Genomic DNA, 20,335 nt, shown 5'->3' with positions numbered 1-20,335 from the left:
CGGGGCAGGAGGAACAATTTCTCTCTCGGCACTAGATGGCACTAATGAGGAAGTGGTTCCCGCAACTTGCAGTTTCTTAGAAGTGCTTGGCTTGGAAGAAGAGCAAGTGATGCTAAATATCTTAGCTGCGTTGAGGAAGAGCAGAAGAGAAACCCAGAGAGGGGAGGGAGGATGAGAACCATCCCACTTTACTTAAGCCCTGTACTCTTCTTCATTGCTTTCAGGGGTTGTCTCAAGAAAACCTTGCTTCAGTAATCCCTGGAAGGAAGACATATGAGAACAGTGAGTGGGGTGGCTGTCATTTGCCAGCATTACCTAGGCACCTCCACTGGCTCCTGGTTTCAATTTTATCTGCTAGCTTCAGACTGCAGGCTATCCATGCATATCAGCCAGTTTCCCTTCACTCATCACCTTCATTTTGTGCCCCAAGACTAAGTGAGGTCAACCTCTAAACATGCACACATGTGCCATTTGTTTTGACCACATTCTTATGCGAGCTGACATCTATAAAGAATGGCAGGAGACAATTAGCATTCATTTGAAACCTCCCATTCCCACTTAAAAATATAAACCATCCAACATCCAGACACATTCACTCATTATTCACTTTGTTGGTTGACCATTAAAAAAAAATTGAATTGGGGGGGGGGGAGAAATTAAGCAGCAAAAATCTACCTCAGAAAGACGACACATTCCACCAGCTGGTTAGAGAATTTTTATTGTTAGGAGTCCAGGGCCATTTTGAAATCACACCATCAATTTTTTTTAATCCAACATTGTTTCATGAGCTATTTTATACCTCATGTAGCCCCAGAACATGGAATTCTTGGTGCTATAACCCGTCTCAATATTTCCATTCACTCCCAATCCACAATTAGAAAAGAATTCATTACATACAGTTAAAAGCTAGAGTATGTCAAGGAATGAAGCTCTATACGTTAATACGTTATTTTTTAAAGCAATACGTTAATATACACCTCTTTATTGTCACTGAATGTTGCATTTTAGTTTCACAGTTAAAACTAGACTATGACCCAATTGTTTTACAAACAGTGCCTGTTCTTAATACAGCTTTTATGCTAACCTTTAAAAATCTCCTTGGAGTTGAAACACTTCTTAAAAACAAGCACATATCAGTATACTAAACTGTGTTGAAGCTCAACATCATATGAAACAAGCTTAAGTTTATAGCTGAAATTGTTATATACAGTACAAACAAGCTGCTAAAATTTTATCTGGTAATTGTTTGAATTCAAACAAATGCAACACTTATTTTCACAGTCACTTAAGTGGATTTCAATACTTTTAATGCAAGCCCACTAAATTTATAGTAGAGCTTGACAGGAACAAACAGGTTTTTGAAAAACAAGTATTTATCCAATGTCCTAAAACATCTCGAGTGTTTTACAAGGAGAGCCCAGAACAATAACGTTACAGCTATTAAAGCCACAGAAGAACAATTCACATTTACCCTTCCCAACCGCTGCATTATCACGTGTTGTCATGCATTTGAATAGTGTTGAAGAATAAAAGAGGGTATAAATAAGTGAAAGCCTGGCCTCACTGAAATGCAGTCAAAAGTCTCCAAATTATTTCAAACACACACAGCTAGGCCTTGCACATAAAAGCGTCAAGTCTAGCTTTGTGGTATGCTGTGAAGAGGTTATTCATTGAGGCAGAGGAAAGTTCCTTGAGGGTAAAGGTCTCTTGTATGGGCAGTGATAGCCACTTGCTGTAACTAAGCAGGATTCAGCAAACAGGATTTTAGTTAAAGTGAGAGTGGTTGTGAGTATCTGCTTCATCTAGAAGAGCCAGAAAAGAAAGGAACTGCATCATGACAAGAACTGTATCTCAGCTAAGTAGCAGAATTCTCATGCTTAAAATCAGACGTAGAATTTGTGGCAGCCTACTCTATGCAATATTCCTTCCTAACTGAACACTGCATGAAGCTTTCAAGGTATTCAGACACTTTGGAGACTTATATTTGTAAAGAATTTGAGACCCCTTAGTAACATTTTTCTAGATCAGCTTACCAGGAACATTTCATCAGAAAGGTTGGAAAGGTAGTTAATACTGCAGTCCTACGCTCAGTTACACAGAAAAAGCCTCAATGGACACAGTGTAACTTAAATCTTCCACCCCCCCCAAAAAAAAACTTATGTATGGTCTTGCGCTGCATCCCTCAATGTGTACGACTGCTTACAAAAAGCAACATGTTCAACCATTTCAGCATTAACGTTTTGAACAGATCTCTATTTGAAGTAAACACATGTTGCACGTGGAACCATGAGGTGCTGCTCTGGGTAAGCTGATATACTGCTACCCCAAAGGATTATCTAATTAGTAGTTATAATTATCTAATATTAGTTGTCTTATCTAAAACCAACATAGGGAAAACAGTCTACTCAAAGAGTTTCTGAAAGGAACATTACAGGCCAGATTCAACTAACCCAACTTGTCAATGGAAGCCAGCACTAGGACTCCTGCTAATGCAATGCAGCTCTCCCCCTCCTTTCCCAAATCTGCTCTGGAGGGTTGGTAAATCCCTGGAACAGTCCATAGGAAGGAGAGGGAGGATAATTTTGTCTGGCAAGCAGAAATTCTCGTGCTGAGAGCACAATTAGAAGTGTGTGATGTTTAATTCCTATGTTGCTTGGGGAGAGAATTTGGATTTAAAAAACAGAACTATCTTGTTTAGGCCAGTACCAGTAGTCAAATTTGCCTGCCTCAGCCCTGCCTGCTGCAACCTGGGGACTAGTGACTACAGCAGCATGGAATCGGCATTTGAACTCTGAACTTTTACTCAAGCACATACATGGTATAAGATACAGGGAACGTCCTCACACAGCTGCACTCAATTCCTCCATTGGTATATTTGCAGGTGGTTATCCAGATGTATGTTACAGAACTTGGGTCCTGTAACTTGAGTGTCCTGTCAAAGATGCACATCCTCTTTCCTCAATGCACTGAATGTCCAAAAGGATGAATCCAAATGCTAACAACTGGTGTCTTCATGTAATTGAGTTAAATATTTCACTGACCTGCAAAACACAATGTGCTCAAGCAGCTAACCAAGTGATGAACTGATTAAGGCTAATGAGATAAACTGCTACAGATCCTTGTTACAGAGCCTTCCCCATTCACAGATCCTCTGGCATTAGAAAATATATATACAAGCCTATCCACCATAGAATTGTAGCCGAAAAGAAGTTTTGAAGGCAAAGCTTACCCCAGATATGAGTAAAAGTGCAGCCACTGTGACAGTGTAATTGTGCTTCAATGTTTCTTATATAGGGAGTTGCAAGAAAGGTACTTCAGCTTTCCAAAACTGTACATGATTTCCCATCAAGAACTGAAAATAAACCATTACTGAACTTATGGAAAGAGGGGTATGTAATCATGTACCACCAGATCAGAAGCTGCCTGCATGGCACAATGTACATATGGAATTCAGATGAAGGAGGGAAAGGAGGATTTTAAGAAGCTGATTAAAATAAAATTTCCTCAAAAAAGTCATTAAAACTGTATATTTAGGCAACTTCCACTTGCAGCCTCAGACAAACAAATACAACTGAGAGGAGATTTTAACCAGGGCACATTTAGGTCTACACTTGGATAGCTGGAGACCTCACCGGCCATTAACCCAGGCCCAAGAGTTTCACCCTGCATGAGAAACTCCAGCATCCATTTTACTGCCAATCCTTCCGCAAGGTGGTGTTTTTTCCTCTAAAATGGAAGATGAAGGAGGAAAACGGCAATGAAACTTTGAAGGAGTTTGGTTGCAGTAGCTTCCGAGAGGGGGAAAAAATATTTGGAGCTATAGAGTAAGGATGGCAAAGGTCTTTTGGCCTGATGGCAGCATTCACCAACTCCAAGGACCACTTGCCACTGGTAGGTATGGCCATTCCACACTCTCACATATGCAAGCTACACAAGGTACCCAGACGAAATGCACACACATCTACACGTACATAGGCTCTATGCCCATCCCGGCACCATGTCTACTTCTTTTTTTTTTCTATCAAGGTTTGTGTTTGCCTTTGTGCCCAAGTGAGATCTGAGAAAAGTGAATGCAGCAAGGCCAGCTCTGAAAGGAGCAAGGTCATATAAATGCTAAGTTCCTAAAGTACTTGTGAAAAGATAAATTAGTTGCTTAATAGGGAAGTGTAAGACCTTTCAAATTTCATTTCTTAAAAAAAAAAACACCAAGGCACCTTTCTTGCAAATCCATCACGTCACTATTGAATTACCATAATTTACAGGAATTACACACTCACTGTACCACACTCCAATAAGCATTCCAGCAAAAATGTTAGTTATTTTCTTTAGAATACATAGCCTTAGATGAAAAGTTCGTGTTTGACCATCTCAAGTCACACAAATAAATTAAGTGATCTTCAAGCTTAATGCTTCTCAAGAGGATCTTAAGCGACATCGAGTACACCTGCAGCTACCAGATGTCTCGAGAGCCAATCCAGTCCTTCATACAGTCCCATGCCACTTCGGGCATCACACCCTTGAATGAACCAGCTCCGACCACAGCAGAGTTTGTGCAGGCTCAGCAATTCTGTGACTTCTTCTACGGAAAGTGCCCCTGCCACATCCTGTAAACAATAACCATATACTTAAATGTATAGACATTAACTTAAGAATTCGTAATCTTACTTATGAATGCAGCAGATTGAAAATTAAAATCAGTGCCAAAACCTACAGAATTTTGTTAAATATATTTAAGTACCAATTATGTTTTTAAGAAACGTGGCTAGAACTCTATCTGCAAGATTTTGGAAATTAATAGAAGACCCCAAAACAGACTTAAGAAGGTTGGGATTTTTATTTATTTTTAGCTAAATTAACAGTTTATCAGAGGAAACATTACAATTAATATAGCCTTTTAAATTTTGTTTCCATACTTACTTTACACTAGCAAAATGAAGTTAAATTGAGACAAACGAGAAAACTGAAAAAAAGGACCACAATACCTGCTTATTGGCAAAGATGAGCAGCAAAGCATCTCGCAACTCTTTTTCTGTTAACAGTTTGGCAAGTTCACTGTGTGCTTCGCTGACCCTGTCTCTGTGGCTGCTATCAATAACAAACACCACCGCTACAGGAAGAGAACAATTATGCAGCTACATTTTGCTACACATTTTCATTCCACGTGCAGATATTATAAATTAGGAAATAGGGGAAAGACTCCAGTCCAGCCCTAGATTCTACATCTGAAGTCTATACATATTTTCCATAAATTGTTTACGTACTACAAACTAGCAACTGAACATTTTCTTTACTAAAATAAACTGCACTGTACAACTTTCTAAACTGTATCAGCCTGAAGCAAAGCCAAAGATCAAATCTGAAAGTAAATGCAAGTCACTCATCACAGAGACCAAAACTGAAGAAATTAAAATGTCATCTAGCAGTCAGACCCCTGAATTGTTGTACCCTGAAACACAATACCCATTGATCTCCATGGAATTTACTTTCAAACGGATGTGTTTAGAATTACAGCATTTGACAATAAACCTAGGAAACATTCCCGTTCTTACTTTTAATAGGCATAATTATTCACTGTGTATTTCAATGAGTCAAAATATGAAATATGGCACTCTTACCTTGTGTATTGAGGTAATAATGTTTCCACAAAGGCCTCAGCTTGTGTTTACCTCCTACATCCCAAATAGTGAACTTCAGATTTTTATATTCTACAGTTTCAACATTAAAACCTAAAGGAGGATGGAAAGGAAAGGCCTTTTAACCACACTTCTGACAAAGGATTTATATATATTCCACTGGTTCCGAAATCAATGTTACTTGCCTATTGTTGGAATAGGTTGCATGAATTCATCCTGCTTCAGCTTAAATAAAATGGTTGTCTTGCCAGCTCCATCTAAACCCAGAGTTACAACACGAATCTCCATTTTTGGCCCAATGTGTACCCTGTTGTCCTACAGCCAAGAAAAAAGATATTGAGAGGAACATCCTGCAAAAAGAATTTTTATTAGCTCAAGGTGCTGTGGGAAAGGAAAATCCTAATGTAATGTATCATGTAAGTTTCTTGCTTGTTAACAGTGTTTTAAGTTTCGTGAACTGCAAAGATGATTAAATGTCATAATGGAAGAAACTCGCGCTCTGATTCGTAGGGGTATATGAATTTATATGTATTGATATATATCAACTGTATTTTCCTCAGAGTGGACCTACTTAAATTATTTAGTCATGTTAATTAATTTCAGAGGGTTTCCTCTGCGTAAAATTTAGCTGAATACCACCCAATGTCAGGAGTTTCCATTGCAGAGCGAGGAGCAGTAGTCAGAAGAAATTGATCACTTCCTGTGCAGGTGTATTTGGGTGGACACATGGAGTGCTTTGAATTTCTGACACTGTGTCTCATTTATTATATGTAAGTTTCATCTTAAAGGATGCCAGTTCTGTGGGTGAGCCAAGGATAAGTAGAAAGCCAACACTTTTATTTATTTTTTGAACAAGTGTTAGATTTCACTTAACCAAGAAGATCTAAATGATTTGCAAATAACAATATAAAATATTCAAAAGAAAATAAACCAAGTAGCACATCCAGCGCTTGGGGAGGGCAAGCCACATTGTGTGAGCTGATGACTATTTGCATGATGCTGGATATTACCCCAAATGATTAATTTCTCTCATTGGTAAGTTTTTTTACTGAGGATACTAAAAGTTTTGTGACCGGAATGGTTACAATTTTAGCTCGACAATCTGCAAGGTAATATGTTTTACTAAACAAAACATGCACAATTGAAAAGGTGCAAAGTCATTTCATTAGCAGATACTACAGGTGAAACTCGGAAAATTAGAATATCGTCGAAAAGTGCATTTCTTTCAGTCTTCTTTGGCGATCACTCATAGCTGAGTAAGATTGTCTTCCATAAACACGATTTTAACAATGGGTCTGTAAGTGACTATGGAGGCCAATTCTGGATCCACACGTCCTTCCACAGTGGGGGTATTGGTTTCCAGGTGGGAGTTGATCACGGTGTGGATTTGCCAAGCATGTCTTCCTCTTAGCACGTTTCTCCCTTGCGTCCTGAGATTGAGTGTCTTCAAAGCCCATGACACCTTTGGTAAAGGCTGTTCTTCAACTGGAGCGCTCGCAGGCTAGTGTTTCCCAGTTGTCAGTGTTTATACTACATTTTTTAAAATTTGCCTTGAGACAGTCTTAAACCTCTTTTGTTGACCACCCGCATTACGCTTTCCATTTTTAAGTTCGGAACAGAGTTGTTGCTTTGGAAGACGATCATCAGGCATCCGCACAACATGACCAGTCCAATGAAGTTGATGTTGAAGAATCATTGCTTCAACACTGGTGATCTTTGCTTCTTCCAGTACACTGATAATAGTTCGCCTCTCTTCCCAAGTGATGTGTAAACATTTTCAGAGACACCGTTGATGGAATCTTTCGAGGAGTTGGAGATGGCATTTATAAGTGGTCCATGCACTTAATAATGCAACTTAAAAGGTGAAACCAATATATGAGTTAGATGCATGACATGCAAAGCAAGATATGTCAAGCCTTTATTTGTTGTAATTGTAATTTCTTGTCGTTAGGCGGGTCAATTATAAATGGAATGTAATTAATGAAATGTTTATTTTTGTTTATTTTTGTATTATTGTAACTATTCGGAATTTCCAAAGGAAAGCATTTGTAAAAATTAAAAGAAAAAGAAAATAATAATAAGTTGCATTACTGAAATAAATCACTTTTCGACTATAATTTTCCGAGTTTCACCTGTATTTTAACCAAACACTTTGAATTAGGGCAACAGCCACCATGATTTATAGGATGTTAAACAAAAGAAAAACATTCCTACACAGTCACCCTAGTCTTCAGGTCTATCTTTTTTAAAAAATGTACCGTATATATATCCAAGACATGATTGTACCAATGTTCCAAATTACTTGTAATTTGGGGAGTTTCAAAAGCCAGCTGGCTGTACTTGGGGGGGGGCAGAGGAGAAGAGGGAGGAAGAAAGAGGACAGAGTTCTTACTTCTCTCTGGATTCATGATCAGTCTTGAAGCAACCAAAACATGAGAAAACTGTACCTTTGTAAAAGTAACTGGAATGCTAGCATCAAGTTGTATATGGTCTGCAAGCTCGGTAAACTGTTGTTGTTGTTTTTGTAGTGTTTCTAGAAGCCTTGTAATTTCTTGTTTGGCCAAGACAACTCTGCAGTCATCCTTTAAAAAGGAAGCTAAATTTAATACAATGAATGCAGTACCACCTATGTGTTTTCCTTCTCAAAATCCAGTTGAACAAGAAGTTACGTCTACCAAAAAAAAAAAGTTACATTTTCTACTAAATATAAAATTGAACTTTAACTCAAGCAGATTTAAAACTGTACTGTAACTGAAATAAATTGTTTCATGATACATCAACAATGGAGAAACGGAAGACAGGAATGTAGGCTGTTCAAAGAAGCTTCTGTTTGTCTTAAGGAAAACACAGTAACACTACACAGCAACCAAGACAAGAAAGCTACTGTTTTATTCAATTGAAACAACACTGGCAAATATAAAGACTTAAATGGAAAAAGAATCTAGTTAGGATTAAAAATGGGTGCTACTATCAACACACACGATTGCTCCTTTTCTTGTTTTATTTTGTTTGGTGCACGAGAGGCAGCTGAATACCTTTATTTTAAATACAGGTAGGTAGCCGTGTTGGTCTGAGTCGAAGCAAAATAAGAAAATTCCTTCAGTAGCACCTTAAAGACCAACTAAGTTTATATTTTGGTATGAGCTTTCGTGTGCATGCACACTTCTTCAGAATCTGAAGAAGTGTGCATACACACGAAAGCTCATACCAAAATATAAACTTAGTTGGTCTTTAAGGTGCTACTGAAGGAATTTATTTTAAATGCTCAAGTGACTATGTAAGAACATTGCCCCTACAGTATTTTGTCTCTCAAAGCCAAGCCTAATAGGTTTCTACATAAATTTCTATTCAACTAGCTACTTCTCCGAAGTGTGGCTCCCAAACGTTTCACTGGAAAAAGGCATCACCAACTACGTTAAACTTTTATATTTCAAACCTATCCTTTGACTCAGATGCTACAGCACTTTTGCCTCCCATCTCCCCCCCTTTTGTTATCCTTTTGTTATCCAATACTTCTCCCTCCCACAAGGGACTCACCGTACAGATAAACTTTTACAAACCACTGGTGCATAGCTGTCAAGTTTTCCCTTTTCTCGTGAGGAAGCCTATTCAGCATAAGGGAATTTCCCTTAAAAAAAAGGGAGAACTTGAAAGCTATGCACTGGTGTGTCCCAATTCACCATTTGTAGAAGCAGAATTTTAGAATAACTAAGCTTACACATACAATTAACCCAATCAAAGCAAATCCCTAACACAGTATTTTCCAAACAATTATTATTTATAAACCACCTGACATTGTCAACCTGAGTCAGCAATCTTATATATATATATATATATATAGAGAGAGAGAGAGAGAGAGAGAGAGAGAGAGAGAGAGAGAGAGAGAGGGGGGGGGGGGCACTTTATGGATACTTCACCTGCTGCAGTGTCTTTTCACAGTGAAGGCAAGCTGTTGAAACCTGGGACAACAGAATAGTCATATCTTCTTGCTGTTGCCTAAGCCAGATCAATTTCTCCCGCACATGGGCATCAACCACACTAAGTGCCATTTCTTCTTGGCGGCAGAGGGTTTCATGAAGATCAGAAAAATAGGCTCGTACACATGAACGAGCATTCTCTGCAGTACCTGGAACCTGGGTGGTTATGAAATCAAGGAGACAGGCATTACGTTGTTGCAGACCTCTTTAAGACAGAGCTTTAATATCCTTCTCCATTGCAATGGGCTGGCACACAAATTTCCAGTAGACTGCTTAACATAAGACATATCTCTGGAGAAATTAGTGTTCATTTTTAAAATGTTACCAGCCTCCATTATTGTGAGGAAAGCTAGAAGAATAATGTCAGTGTGTTTTGAATGTTAAAGGAGTGCAAGAAGATTGGAAGGACTTTATTGCATATATACAGAAGCATGTACATTAGCAGGATTTTAAAAATACTTGTAAAGGCATAGACTGGACAATAAGTAATTTTAATAATTTTATAATTTAAAATGGACATGCACTATGATGATAAACTATGGAACCAGGGAAGGGAATAGGGGAAGTCAACTCTTTTTTAATGTTTGAATATGTATTGTTTTTATTTTTTGTTGGTTTTGGAAAATTAATAAAATATTTTAAAAAATGAATGTTAAAGTATTGCCAAAATATTTTATGTTTTCAAATCTCATGATCTCTGTTGGCTCTCCCATGAGTTGGAAGTGCTGACTCCCTATTCTGAATCAACCCAGCTAGAAGAGGCACAGTACTCCATAATATACTGTATATTAACAGCTCACTGTTAGAACTACTCTTAACAGTATGGTCCTTCCACTTTCCCAGTAGTATCTATCCTTTGAATAAACTTTTGCCAAGTGCCTTAGCAAAAGACTGTAAACCTATTAACTCATTGCTTTTAGAAGTGAAAATCACAAATTAGGAGTAACTGAGGGCCAAAATTGTAGCTCTAGAATACAGAATTATGTACCACACACAAATCACTACATCTAAAGCAAAGTGTAACAAAAGTACCAGGTATATTCTAATATGTATCTTCATTCAAATCATCTGTTGGTGATCAGGCCAGGGCAGTCTCGAGCAGGTCGCGCACCCTGGCGCTGAGGGGCAGAGATTGCTCTGGCGTGCCCGCCCTTGCAGGGCGCAGCATGGCTTCCGCGCAGCTTTGCCGCGCAGCGCCCTGCCTACTGGCCCGGCACCCTGGCGCCCCGCGCCCCCGGGACTCTACCTTGAGCCGGCCCTGGATCAGGCTAATCTAATTCATGACGTTTCCACAGAAAACCTTATATAATCAACACTGCTATTTCTGCATAATACTAAGGTTGGTGTCCTAGTCAAATCACCTAGGAACAGTATTAGGAGATTCTGAAAAGAAATTGAAACACAGACTGGAATCCAAAAAAACACAAACCTAAGATCCACGTGTCCAGGAAATGTCAGGTTTGTATTTCACAAGTAGCTACCTGCCACGCTACATAGTAAGCCATTTTTGAAAATGAAAAACTTTCCAAATCATTTAGTGATATGGCAGTACAGTAAATAAAAACCCTACTAGGTAAGTCTAAGTACCTAAGCATGCACTTTGTATCCTAGCTGTATTTTTCATTATCATCTCTATAATTATTCTAAAATCAATCATTTCTGCTTCTTCATGGCTGCTTTCTTCTGAAAAACAGCTTTGCAAAATAGTCCATTACCACTGGTGAGTTAACAGTATAGACTTCTTGGCTCTATCTTCTCCTTCCAGAAGGTCCTCTACCCTTGCACATACCAACTTATTTTTGATAAGTGGCCTTGAAAAAGCTTTTGTAGGTCATGCTAATACTGGATAACGTGGCATACGGCTTCATTAAAAAAGTGTAAAGGGGTGGGGAGATATTAACAGTTATAATAAAGATTATGTGGAGGTTGAGGAAACGACAAGATTGCTTACATGTTCTGTATGAGCCATTCCAATTCCATCTTCAATTATCTGTTCTCCTCCTTCTATTTGCTGAACTATTCCAACTAGTTTCCGAGAATAATCTGATATTTCTTCTGTGAAAGTTCTTATACAGTGAGCCATGTCTAAAATGGAAGCACGGATCTGGTTTGCTTCTGGTTCCAAAACACTGTGCTAAGGGGAAAGCATCAAAAGTAAATCTGAACACCCATTTCCAAGTTTTTCCCATCTACAAATTCTGCCCCCACACGGTATGAGAGAAAAGAGAGCAAAACTTTGGACATTCTGCCTCTGGTGCTTAGTGCAGAAATGTGGGCACACAAGGTAACTAGTCTTTGCATGCTCCTTTGCATAGATCATCTTTCAAAGCAGTGATCTTTAATTTATCATAGTAAGATTTAAAACATTTAAACTTTATTATTATTTAACAAGAAGTATGTAAAGACTAGTTATGTTTCAAAAGAGATAGAAAATTAAATATAAGCATTAGATGGACAGTATTATACATCAATCTGCGAACACAAAATTGTCTAGCAGCCCTACTAAGTGACAGCAAGAAAGCAGCTTTAGTGATAGCTTAATGATACCCTGGAACATTGCCTTTATTAAATTGATTAAATAAGTCATGTAAAGAATAGGAGAGGGAACAAAATATATTCTGATGATTTGTCAAGTGGGCAAAAAAACCAACACAAATTCTCCTTTTCAGTCACATATTAACAATGACATAGCTGGACAATAAAGAATTGACATAACCTACTTTATGACCCTGATGCTTTCCATATTCTTTGCAGACACAACACATGAGAGGACTGGCTTGACATCCTTCTTCCAGGCACACAAATTCAATAGCATGCACTTGGTGCTGAGAGCACATGGTCTTCTCATGAGGTTTATCAGCAAGGGGCACACGTCTGTGTTTTGCAAGTGTCTTCGTGGAATGTGTGAGTTGGGAACACTCTGCACACAGGTGAGTGGCACAAACAGTGCAGTATACTGAAGCAAGATGCGTTTCATCTTCATCACACCGGACAATGCACTAACAAAAAGAAAAACTAGAACATTATTTACTCATGGTGACTGGTCGCATAAAAATGTTTTCAATATTAGATTCCAGGGCATTGTAAAAACATACTAAAATGCACACAATTAAATCAGTAAAATCTTTTCAAACCACTTGGTGAATAAAAGTGCTGAAAGCTTATTATGGCTACAAATCAAAATCCCAACACTTGCCCAATCATCGCCCAATTGATGAAACAAATTTTTATAGATACCTGCATACGCTTTCTAGAAATAACTATATAGTCAAAAATATCAAGTGGAACAGCCGTTACTTGACAGTGCAGGTAGAAATCTAAAATTATATAGGCCAGGAGAATCTATACCACTCGAACATGTAATTTAGCTCCAGATCTTTTAGTTGTTAATGTAGCAATGTTGCAATCATTTACAGTATATTGGTGAAACAACTGAATTAAAATCAAACATTTATCCATGACATCTGAAAAGGACAATCAAACTGAAATATAAAAAAGTGATTGGGAACACTACTCTGAAAGTTACACTTAATGAAATACAAAGTTGATTACTACTACCTCTCCAGAGAGGCCAATGGCTTCTTCAGTTGTCCCACACTGACCACCAAGCCCATTTTGAAGTCGTTCCAGGAGTTCCAACAAAGCAAAGTTTTTTTTCAAACCCCAGACACCAGAATCTCCTGTTTTGGAGGGGAAAAAATCAAGTCAGCAAAAACAATATTCTTTTGAAAAGTGATTCCATAGCCAGAGAAGTTTTTCAGTTTGAACAAGCTCTCTCTCAAGATCTTATGGTCCCATTAGATTTTATAAACTATGGTATATGCTGGATCTTCCTTATTCACCATACTTCTACTGTAACCCCATGTTTGGTTGTGGAACATCAGTGTGAGAAGTTTTCTGCTAACTTTCAGAAGACTTCATAGATTAGCACTAATATATTTTTCCTTTCACTCATCGATCTTTGGTCTGAAGCCTTTGTGTGTAGTCTAAAGTTAATAACTTAGGGCTTATTCATTTTAATGGGACACACTGAAACTCAATAGGGTACAAAATGCTGGTCTTGGGCTGAATTGTGATATTCATTTTTAACAGCAAACCTTTAAATATGTTAGTGCTACCGAATTTGTACTGACCCAGTACAAATTGCTTCTATCCCTGCTGGCTTCGATTTTTAATTAACCAACCCAAATGTTGTTAGAGGTTAGGATAAATACTTCATGGAAAGCTGGGTTTTTTACCTTTTCACACATATATATTTTCATGGATGAATTCCAGTACAGTACTTCAAAACAAATTGTGATTTTGATTAAGCCTGCTCAAATTTACTTCAGCTAATGCAGGAACTATCCAGAGTGTTACCTGCCAGGTTCCTCACTAAAAAAAAAAATATTTACTTGATATATACCAGGGGTCCCCAAACTAAGGCCCGGGGGCCGGATGCGGCCCAATAGCCTTCTAAATCCGGCCCGCGGACGGGCCAGGAATCAGCATGTTTTTACATGAGTAGAATGTGTCCTTTTATATAAAATGCATCTCTGGGTTATTTGTGGGGCATAGGAATTTGTTCATTTCCCCCCAAAAAATATAGTTCGGCCCCCCACAAGGTCTGAGGGACAATGGACTGGCCCCCTGCTGAAAAAGTTCGCTGACCCCTGATATATACCATATGTGCAGGTAACAGAATTTTATAGATATGTCTATTTCATGAAATCTATGGAACATTCTAAACAACAACAACAAACCTACAGCTTTTGGCAGCCTTTCCTTAGAAAAGAAATGAAGCTTGAATAGCAGGGAGCCTGCAGATCAGAAACAAGACTGCATTATGTGGGCAATCATGGGGTGAATAGTGAGCCCATTGATTGCAGTACACCAGTCACTAAATGGGCAAACATTCCTCTTTGATTCATCAGTGACTGAGGACATCAGAGCCAGAACACACACTTTCTGCAACAGACATTAAGAAGAGTTCCCCTGCTCAAGAAACCAGAACAAAACTCGAAAAGGATAGCTGTGATTGTCTGGCATACAAGTACAGGAAGGGATGCAGGGAGGATGATTGACTAGCGGTGCTAATTTGGTGTTAACCACGTACATTCTGGGTCTCGTGTTTGTTTTCATTTCTGTTCTGCCCAAGCTGTTCTCTCTTCCATAGCTTAGCTTTTCAGCCCCTTTCCAAACTCTCCCACCACCGAAAGGAGGAAAATTCAGAGAAGTTACTAGCAGTCTCTTTACAGCGATCGGCAAGAAGTGAAAAAACAATTTAATGCACCTCCATGATGAAGGTTCCTTAGTGCTATTGATGGGAATGTGTAACCATTCACAGAAAGTCAAATCCTAGATCAAATAACTGAACTGTGTATGCTTTGGAAAGGGGTGGATGCAAAGTGAAGACTGAGGAAATCATGGAAGAAATTCCTACAAGTTCTACAAACAGGAAAGGGGGGAAGCAGCAAATTGCTTTCCCCCAATCCCTCAATATTTGAGCAGTGAGCAGGCGAGAGAAAATGAAGTGTTGCAAAGATTTCTTCCCAGATTTCTCCCTAGGACTGAGGCACAAACATATTCAGGTTGTTCAGCTTAATCATAAGATCCTACAAGGAGTAAGGCTTATGAAGGCTGAGTCACACACAGTTTCAATGAGCACATTTAATGATGCCTTGATGGGTGTTTCTGTCTTCAAAGATTTTGTTTTGGGTCACTGCACCTTAACTTAATAGGGATCTGAGATGGCCTGTACAAACAAAGCTAGTATTTGTGTTTAAAAGGAAATGTCCGCCCTCTTAAAACAGCTCAGTTCTTTCTGCACAGTTGCCCCCTACCTGATGGCACTTTTCTCCCTCCCCTACTTCAAATCCTTCATCACCACCACCCCCTTTTCATAGCCCTCAGCACAACCAGAATAAATCCTTAAGTATACATATTTATGCACTATAACCCTTGTCTCTGCCTACTGTTCAAATTTAGACTGTAACCTCCTCAGGGCAGGGACATGTCTTTTTCTTATGCTGCTCCTTGTGGTTCCATGCACACAGATGGCATTATACAAATTAATGCTACATAATAAAACTATTTTGCCTTATAAACACAACCTTGCTTGACTCAACCTGTCTGACCTTGCTACCATTTTTATTGTCTTATGACATTAAGCACTAAACAGCTGTCCTGAGATAACCTCACAAGCAATGTTTACAATATTACCATAATGTGAGCAAGATTAGAAATATAGGTTGGTATCAAACTAAGTAATATCAGAGCAGAATCACTGAAATCAATGGACTTAAGTTAGTCATGACTAAATCCAGAGATTTCAGTGGGCCTACTCTGAATATGACTGGTTGACTACCACCCATATTTAATAAAATAAAAAGTTGAAATAGTTACGAGTGAATGATGTTGCACACTTGGCAGCGGGGGGCTACAGGAAAGTGCTATAGTTCAATGGTAGATTCAATGGCATCTCTAGGTAGGGAAATATCCCTGTCCAAAACCCTAGTCAGGGTTGACAATAGTGAGCTAGAAGGACTGCTGGCCTATGTATCTTTACAGTTAGTTCTAGAAGAGTCCCTTGTTGATGCAGAAAAAAATGGATTTTGACTTTTGCTTTCATGCATAACCACCAAGGCTTCTCAAAAGTATATGTTCTTACAGGCAAATCCTAAACTTGTTTTACTTTAAGGTATCTTTCAATGTGTTCAATACACTATAGGCTGGGTAATCTATTATGCTTCAAATGAGGTTATCCTTCCCCTAAAACATTAAATCTTCCATACGTTTTCATAGTGCACACTGCTCTTTTCATCACATCACATTCCTGCAACTTTTGAAGGGCACAAGTCGAACTTCTGAATTGCCTTGCAACCAATGTCAGTGTTTTGTTTTTTAAGTGGCGGTTTGCCTCAGTATATTCAAGCTATGCAGATATATTTTAAGTGTGTCTGTTGTACCTGCCCATTTGGCGAACCTATATGAAATGACTGCTACCTCCAGCGTGAGAGGTAGTGTATTAATACAAGCGGGGAGAGTGCTGCTGTACTGGTGTCCTCCTTGTGGGCCTCCCATAGGCATCTGGTTAGTCAATTTGAGAACAGGATGGTGGACCTACATAGGTCATTAGTCTTCTCAGCAGGGCTTTTCTTATGTTCTTAATTCAACAATTTCTAAGAAGCTTACCTAACTCAGTAACCTGCCGATCAAAAGGACACCGAACTGCTCTGCCATGGAGAGGAAGTCGAGTGAGACAGTCATGGCAGACTGTATGACCACACAAAAGCAGTCTGGGAACTTTGTCTCCTTGCAGTGAAAATACATCTTCACAGACTCCACATTCCAGAACCTGTAATTTACAAGGGAATACTTTCAGTTTTTAAGCACTAGGGAAGAGCTTAAAGTTAGTGGTAAAGAGCAGGCAAAAAAGGTCCCAGGTTCAATCCCTTGTATCTCCAGGTAGGCCTGGGACTCATGCCGGAAGTCCTGGCACTGCCTGTCAGTCAGCATCAACAGTACTTACTTAGACCAATATTCTGACTTGGTATGAGGCAGCTTCGTATGTTCCTAAGTGGTTAACAATGTCTATTTGGATGCAGCCAACAGATGCTACTATGGATGGGGATCAGGACAGCCGCATCAGTCTCTCAGGTCAGACCTCATTATGATTAAGATTCAGGTTAGCTCTATATACTAAGAACTACGAGATAATCAGTGGATCCTAAAAACTGTAGTCCTTACTGGTTGGTATGTTGTATTCCCTAGATCAGGCATCCCCAAACTGCGGCCCTCCAGGTGTTTTGGCCTACAACTCCCATGATCCTTAGCTAACAGGACCAGTGGTCAGGGATGATAATAATATAATAATAATAATTTATTATTTATACCCCGCCCATCTGGCTGGGCTTCCCCTGCCACTCTGGGCGACTTCCAACAAACATTAAAATACATCAAATATCACAGATTAAAAACTTCCCTAAACAAGGCTGCCTTTAGGTATTTTCTAAATGTCAGGTAGTTGCTTATCTCTCTGACCTCTGATGGGAGGGTGTTCCACAGGGCGGGTGCCACTACCGAGAAGGCCCTCTACCTGCTTCCCTGTAGCTTTGCTTCTCGCAGTGAGGTAACCGCCAGATGGCCCTCGGCGCTGGACCTCAGTGTCCGGGCAGAACAATGGGGGTGGAGACGCTCCTTCAGGTATACTGGACCGAGGCCATTTAGGGCTTTAAAGGTCAGCACCAACACTTTGAATTGTGCTCGGAAACGTTCTGGGAGCCAATGTAGGTCTTTCAAGACCTCTTTCAAGAATCCGCATTCTGGATTAGTTGTAGTTTCCGGGTCACCTTCAAAGATAACCCCACATAGAGCGCATTGCAGTAATCCAAGCGAGAGATAACCAGAGAATGCACCACTCTGGCGAGGCAGTCCACAGGCAGGTAGGGTCTTGTAGTACAAAACATCTGGAGGGCCAAAGTTTGGAGATGCCTGCCCTAGACTACCTTACTACACGCATCTGTCCTACTGAGTGAATTGGGGCTTACTTCTAGGTAAGGGGTATAGGTATAGGTACAGGACTGCAGCCTTAGTCTCGGTATAGTTGTACTTCTACATAGGAGGGAGAACGTTTCAAGTAACTGAACTTAAGATAGCACTTTGAAGAAAGTAACAACTATTTTCCTATGAAGGTCTTTAGAAGAAATCACATTTTTTTATTCCACACAGCAAAAATTTCAATTTATTTATTATTTAATAATTTTTTAAAAAGAAACTTTTAATAAGATAGCATGTAAAAATTACAAATTAAACAAGTATACCTGTATATCAATAATATAACAATTCATAATTTAAAATATATGTATTAAAATAGCAAATTCAAACCCATCACTGTAACTAACATAGATAATATGTGGGCAAGCTGGAATACAACCCATTTGTGTGGGTTTGTAACTTTTGTGAACTCAGGTGTCAGGCTGACCCTTAGGGTTAAACCATACATTTTGGACCAGGATTATTAAGTATCTATCACTCAAGATAACTGGTAAAATTATATCTGCATTATGCACATTTTTTCTGTATGGCAGAACATCCAAATGAAGTATAGCCACAAACTGGTTCTCATGTTCATGATCATAACCCACCCAAGGTCACTAGACACTCTTGTGGAACGAACATAATGCGTTTTTGCATCAAAGAACTATAGAATCATAGAACTGTAGAGTTGGAAGGGACCACGAGGACCATCTAGTCCAACCCCCTGCAAAATTTTCAAAATAAGACAGAAGGCTATCAAAATACAACGTCCATATTGTTTACGATACTTAATATGTTTCCTGTTCTGTAACAAATGTTTGCACAGTTCCCAAACAGTTTCACCTCTTCATCTGTTCTGCCCCTCTATATTCTTGCCATCTATACTGTAATGGAAAAAATCCTTATACCTTCAATAACTCTATGATGGGCAGAACTTAAAAGTTCTACTCAAAGCAGACCCATGGAAATCAAAGTTAGTACAGTCAAACCTCATGTTGCGTCCACTGCGGGTTGCGTTTTTTTGTGATATGAACACAGCGGACCCAGAAGTGTTTACTTCCAGGTTTCGCTGCACGCGCATATGCACAAAACCACTGCTCGGGTTGCGGACTTTTTGCACCCCGGAACCGATTGCGTTCATAACCCAAGGTACCCCTGTAATGTCCATTAATTTAGATGGGTCTATTGTGAGCAGAACTTAGCTGCACCCAACCCTACATTTTCTGTTTCTTTGCCACCGCTGCATCTTCATGTCCTAAGATGTTCCACTTGCTTAATTACCGCCTACTGCACAGATGCAAAAAGCTGGAACCCTGCCGGAGAAAAAAAGCTGGAACCCTACATGTGATTCCCCCTACCTTGTCCCACCTCCTCATTTGTCAAACCTATCTGACACGCATGGTAAATCGCTCTGGATATCCCCTTGCTTTAGACAGTACGGAACATACAACGTAGCATACCGGTGTGTGTGTGTGTGTGTGTGTGTGTGTGTGTGTGTGTGTGTGTACCTCTCTCTCTGTGTGTAATGTGAAGGGGGGACGGGGAAAATACACACGAGGGTTGCCCAACTCGGGCACAACCGGAGAGAATCGTCCCGCAAAGCGTGAAGGCTCTTGCAGGAGATGAAGACGCTACAGACCAAAGGGGGCGGGGGCTCCCCCTCTCCCCTCCCGCCCCCAACCCAATACAGCGAACGACGAGGCGGCTCCGCCAAGGCGGCTTGGAAGCCCCACCCGGCCTCCCTCTGCTCACCTTCACCACAGGCCCGGCCGGACTCCGGCTCTGCCTGCTCCCGGCATCCAGCCCCGCACTAGCCCCGACCTTGTTTATACCCAGCGCGGCCATCTTGGAGAAGGAAGGAGAAAGACCAAGAAGCAGCTGCCTTCGCCGCTCCCACAGCGGAGTGTCCCCCTGGAGACGGGGCGGGGTTACGCGCCTACGTCACCAAAGAGAGCCGTAGGTAAAGAAGACGGTACAAACGTCAAAAAACACACACACAACAAGGTCGCTTTCCCCGTATCTTAACGATACCCGGTCTGTAAGCATTGCGCATGCCCGTTTCTTGTCACTCCCCGTTCCCCACTATGCCATTGGCCGCCATGATAGCGGCGACGAGGGACGTAAAAAAAAAAAAGACTACAGCTCCCATAATGCATCACTTTGACAGCTCGCCTTTTCTACGGGGCAGGAAAAGAAAGCCTATGGAGA

General features: G+C 40.0%; 1 protein-coding gene across 2 annotated transcripts; it reads right to left on the bottom strand.

Annotated features, from left to right (window-relative positions):
- Positions 1–702: 702 nt before the first annotated feature.
- TRIM23 (tripartite motif containing 23) lies at positions 703–20,249 on the bottom strand. Of its 2 annotated transcripts, none has more exons than XM_035100810.3 (11): positions 19,880–20,249; positions 16,784–16,946; positions 13,169–13,290; positions 12,331–12,609; positions 11,562–11,744; positions 9,551–9,766; positions 8,081–8,215; positions 5,819–5,948; positions 5,616–5,726; positions 4,983–5,107; positions 703–4,604 (listed from the first exon to the last, which is right to left on the bottom strand). In XM_035100810.3, the coding sequence occupies exons 1-11, from the start codon at positions 19,970–19,972 to the stop codon at positions 4,425–4,427; spliced, it is 1,737 nt and encodes a 578-aa protein (XP_034956701.1). In that variant the 5' UTR covers positions 19,973–20,249; the 3' UTR covers positions 703–4,424. The 2 variants fall into 2 exon arrangements, with proteins under 2 accessions (XP_034956701.1, XP_088508810.1); XM_088652684.1 differs by having other exon boundaries at positions 20,124–20,206.
- Positions 20,250–20,335: the final 86 nt, after the last annotated feature.

This window comes from Zootoca vivipara, chromosome 10 (genome assembly GCF_965207765.1).
Source record: "Zootoca vivipara chromosome 10, rZooViv2.hap1.1, whole genome shotgun sequence".
Lineage (NCBI taxonomy): Eukaryota > Metazoa > Chordata > Lepidosauria > Squamata > Lacertidae > Zootoca > Zootoca vivipara.
Note: the sequence above shows the minus strand (reverse complement) of the source record. Positions and strands in the feature narration are given on the sequence as shown.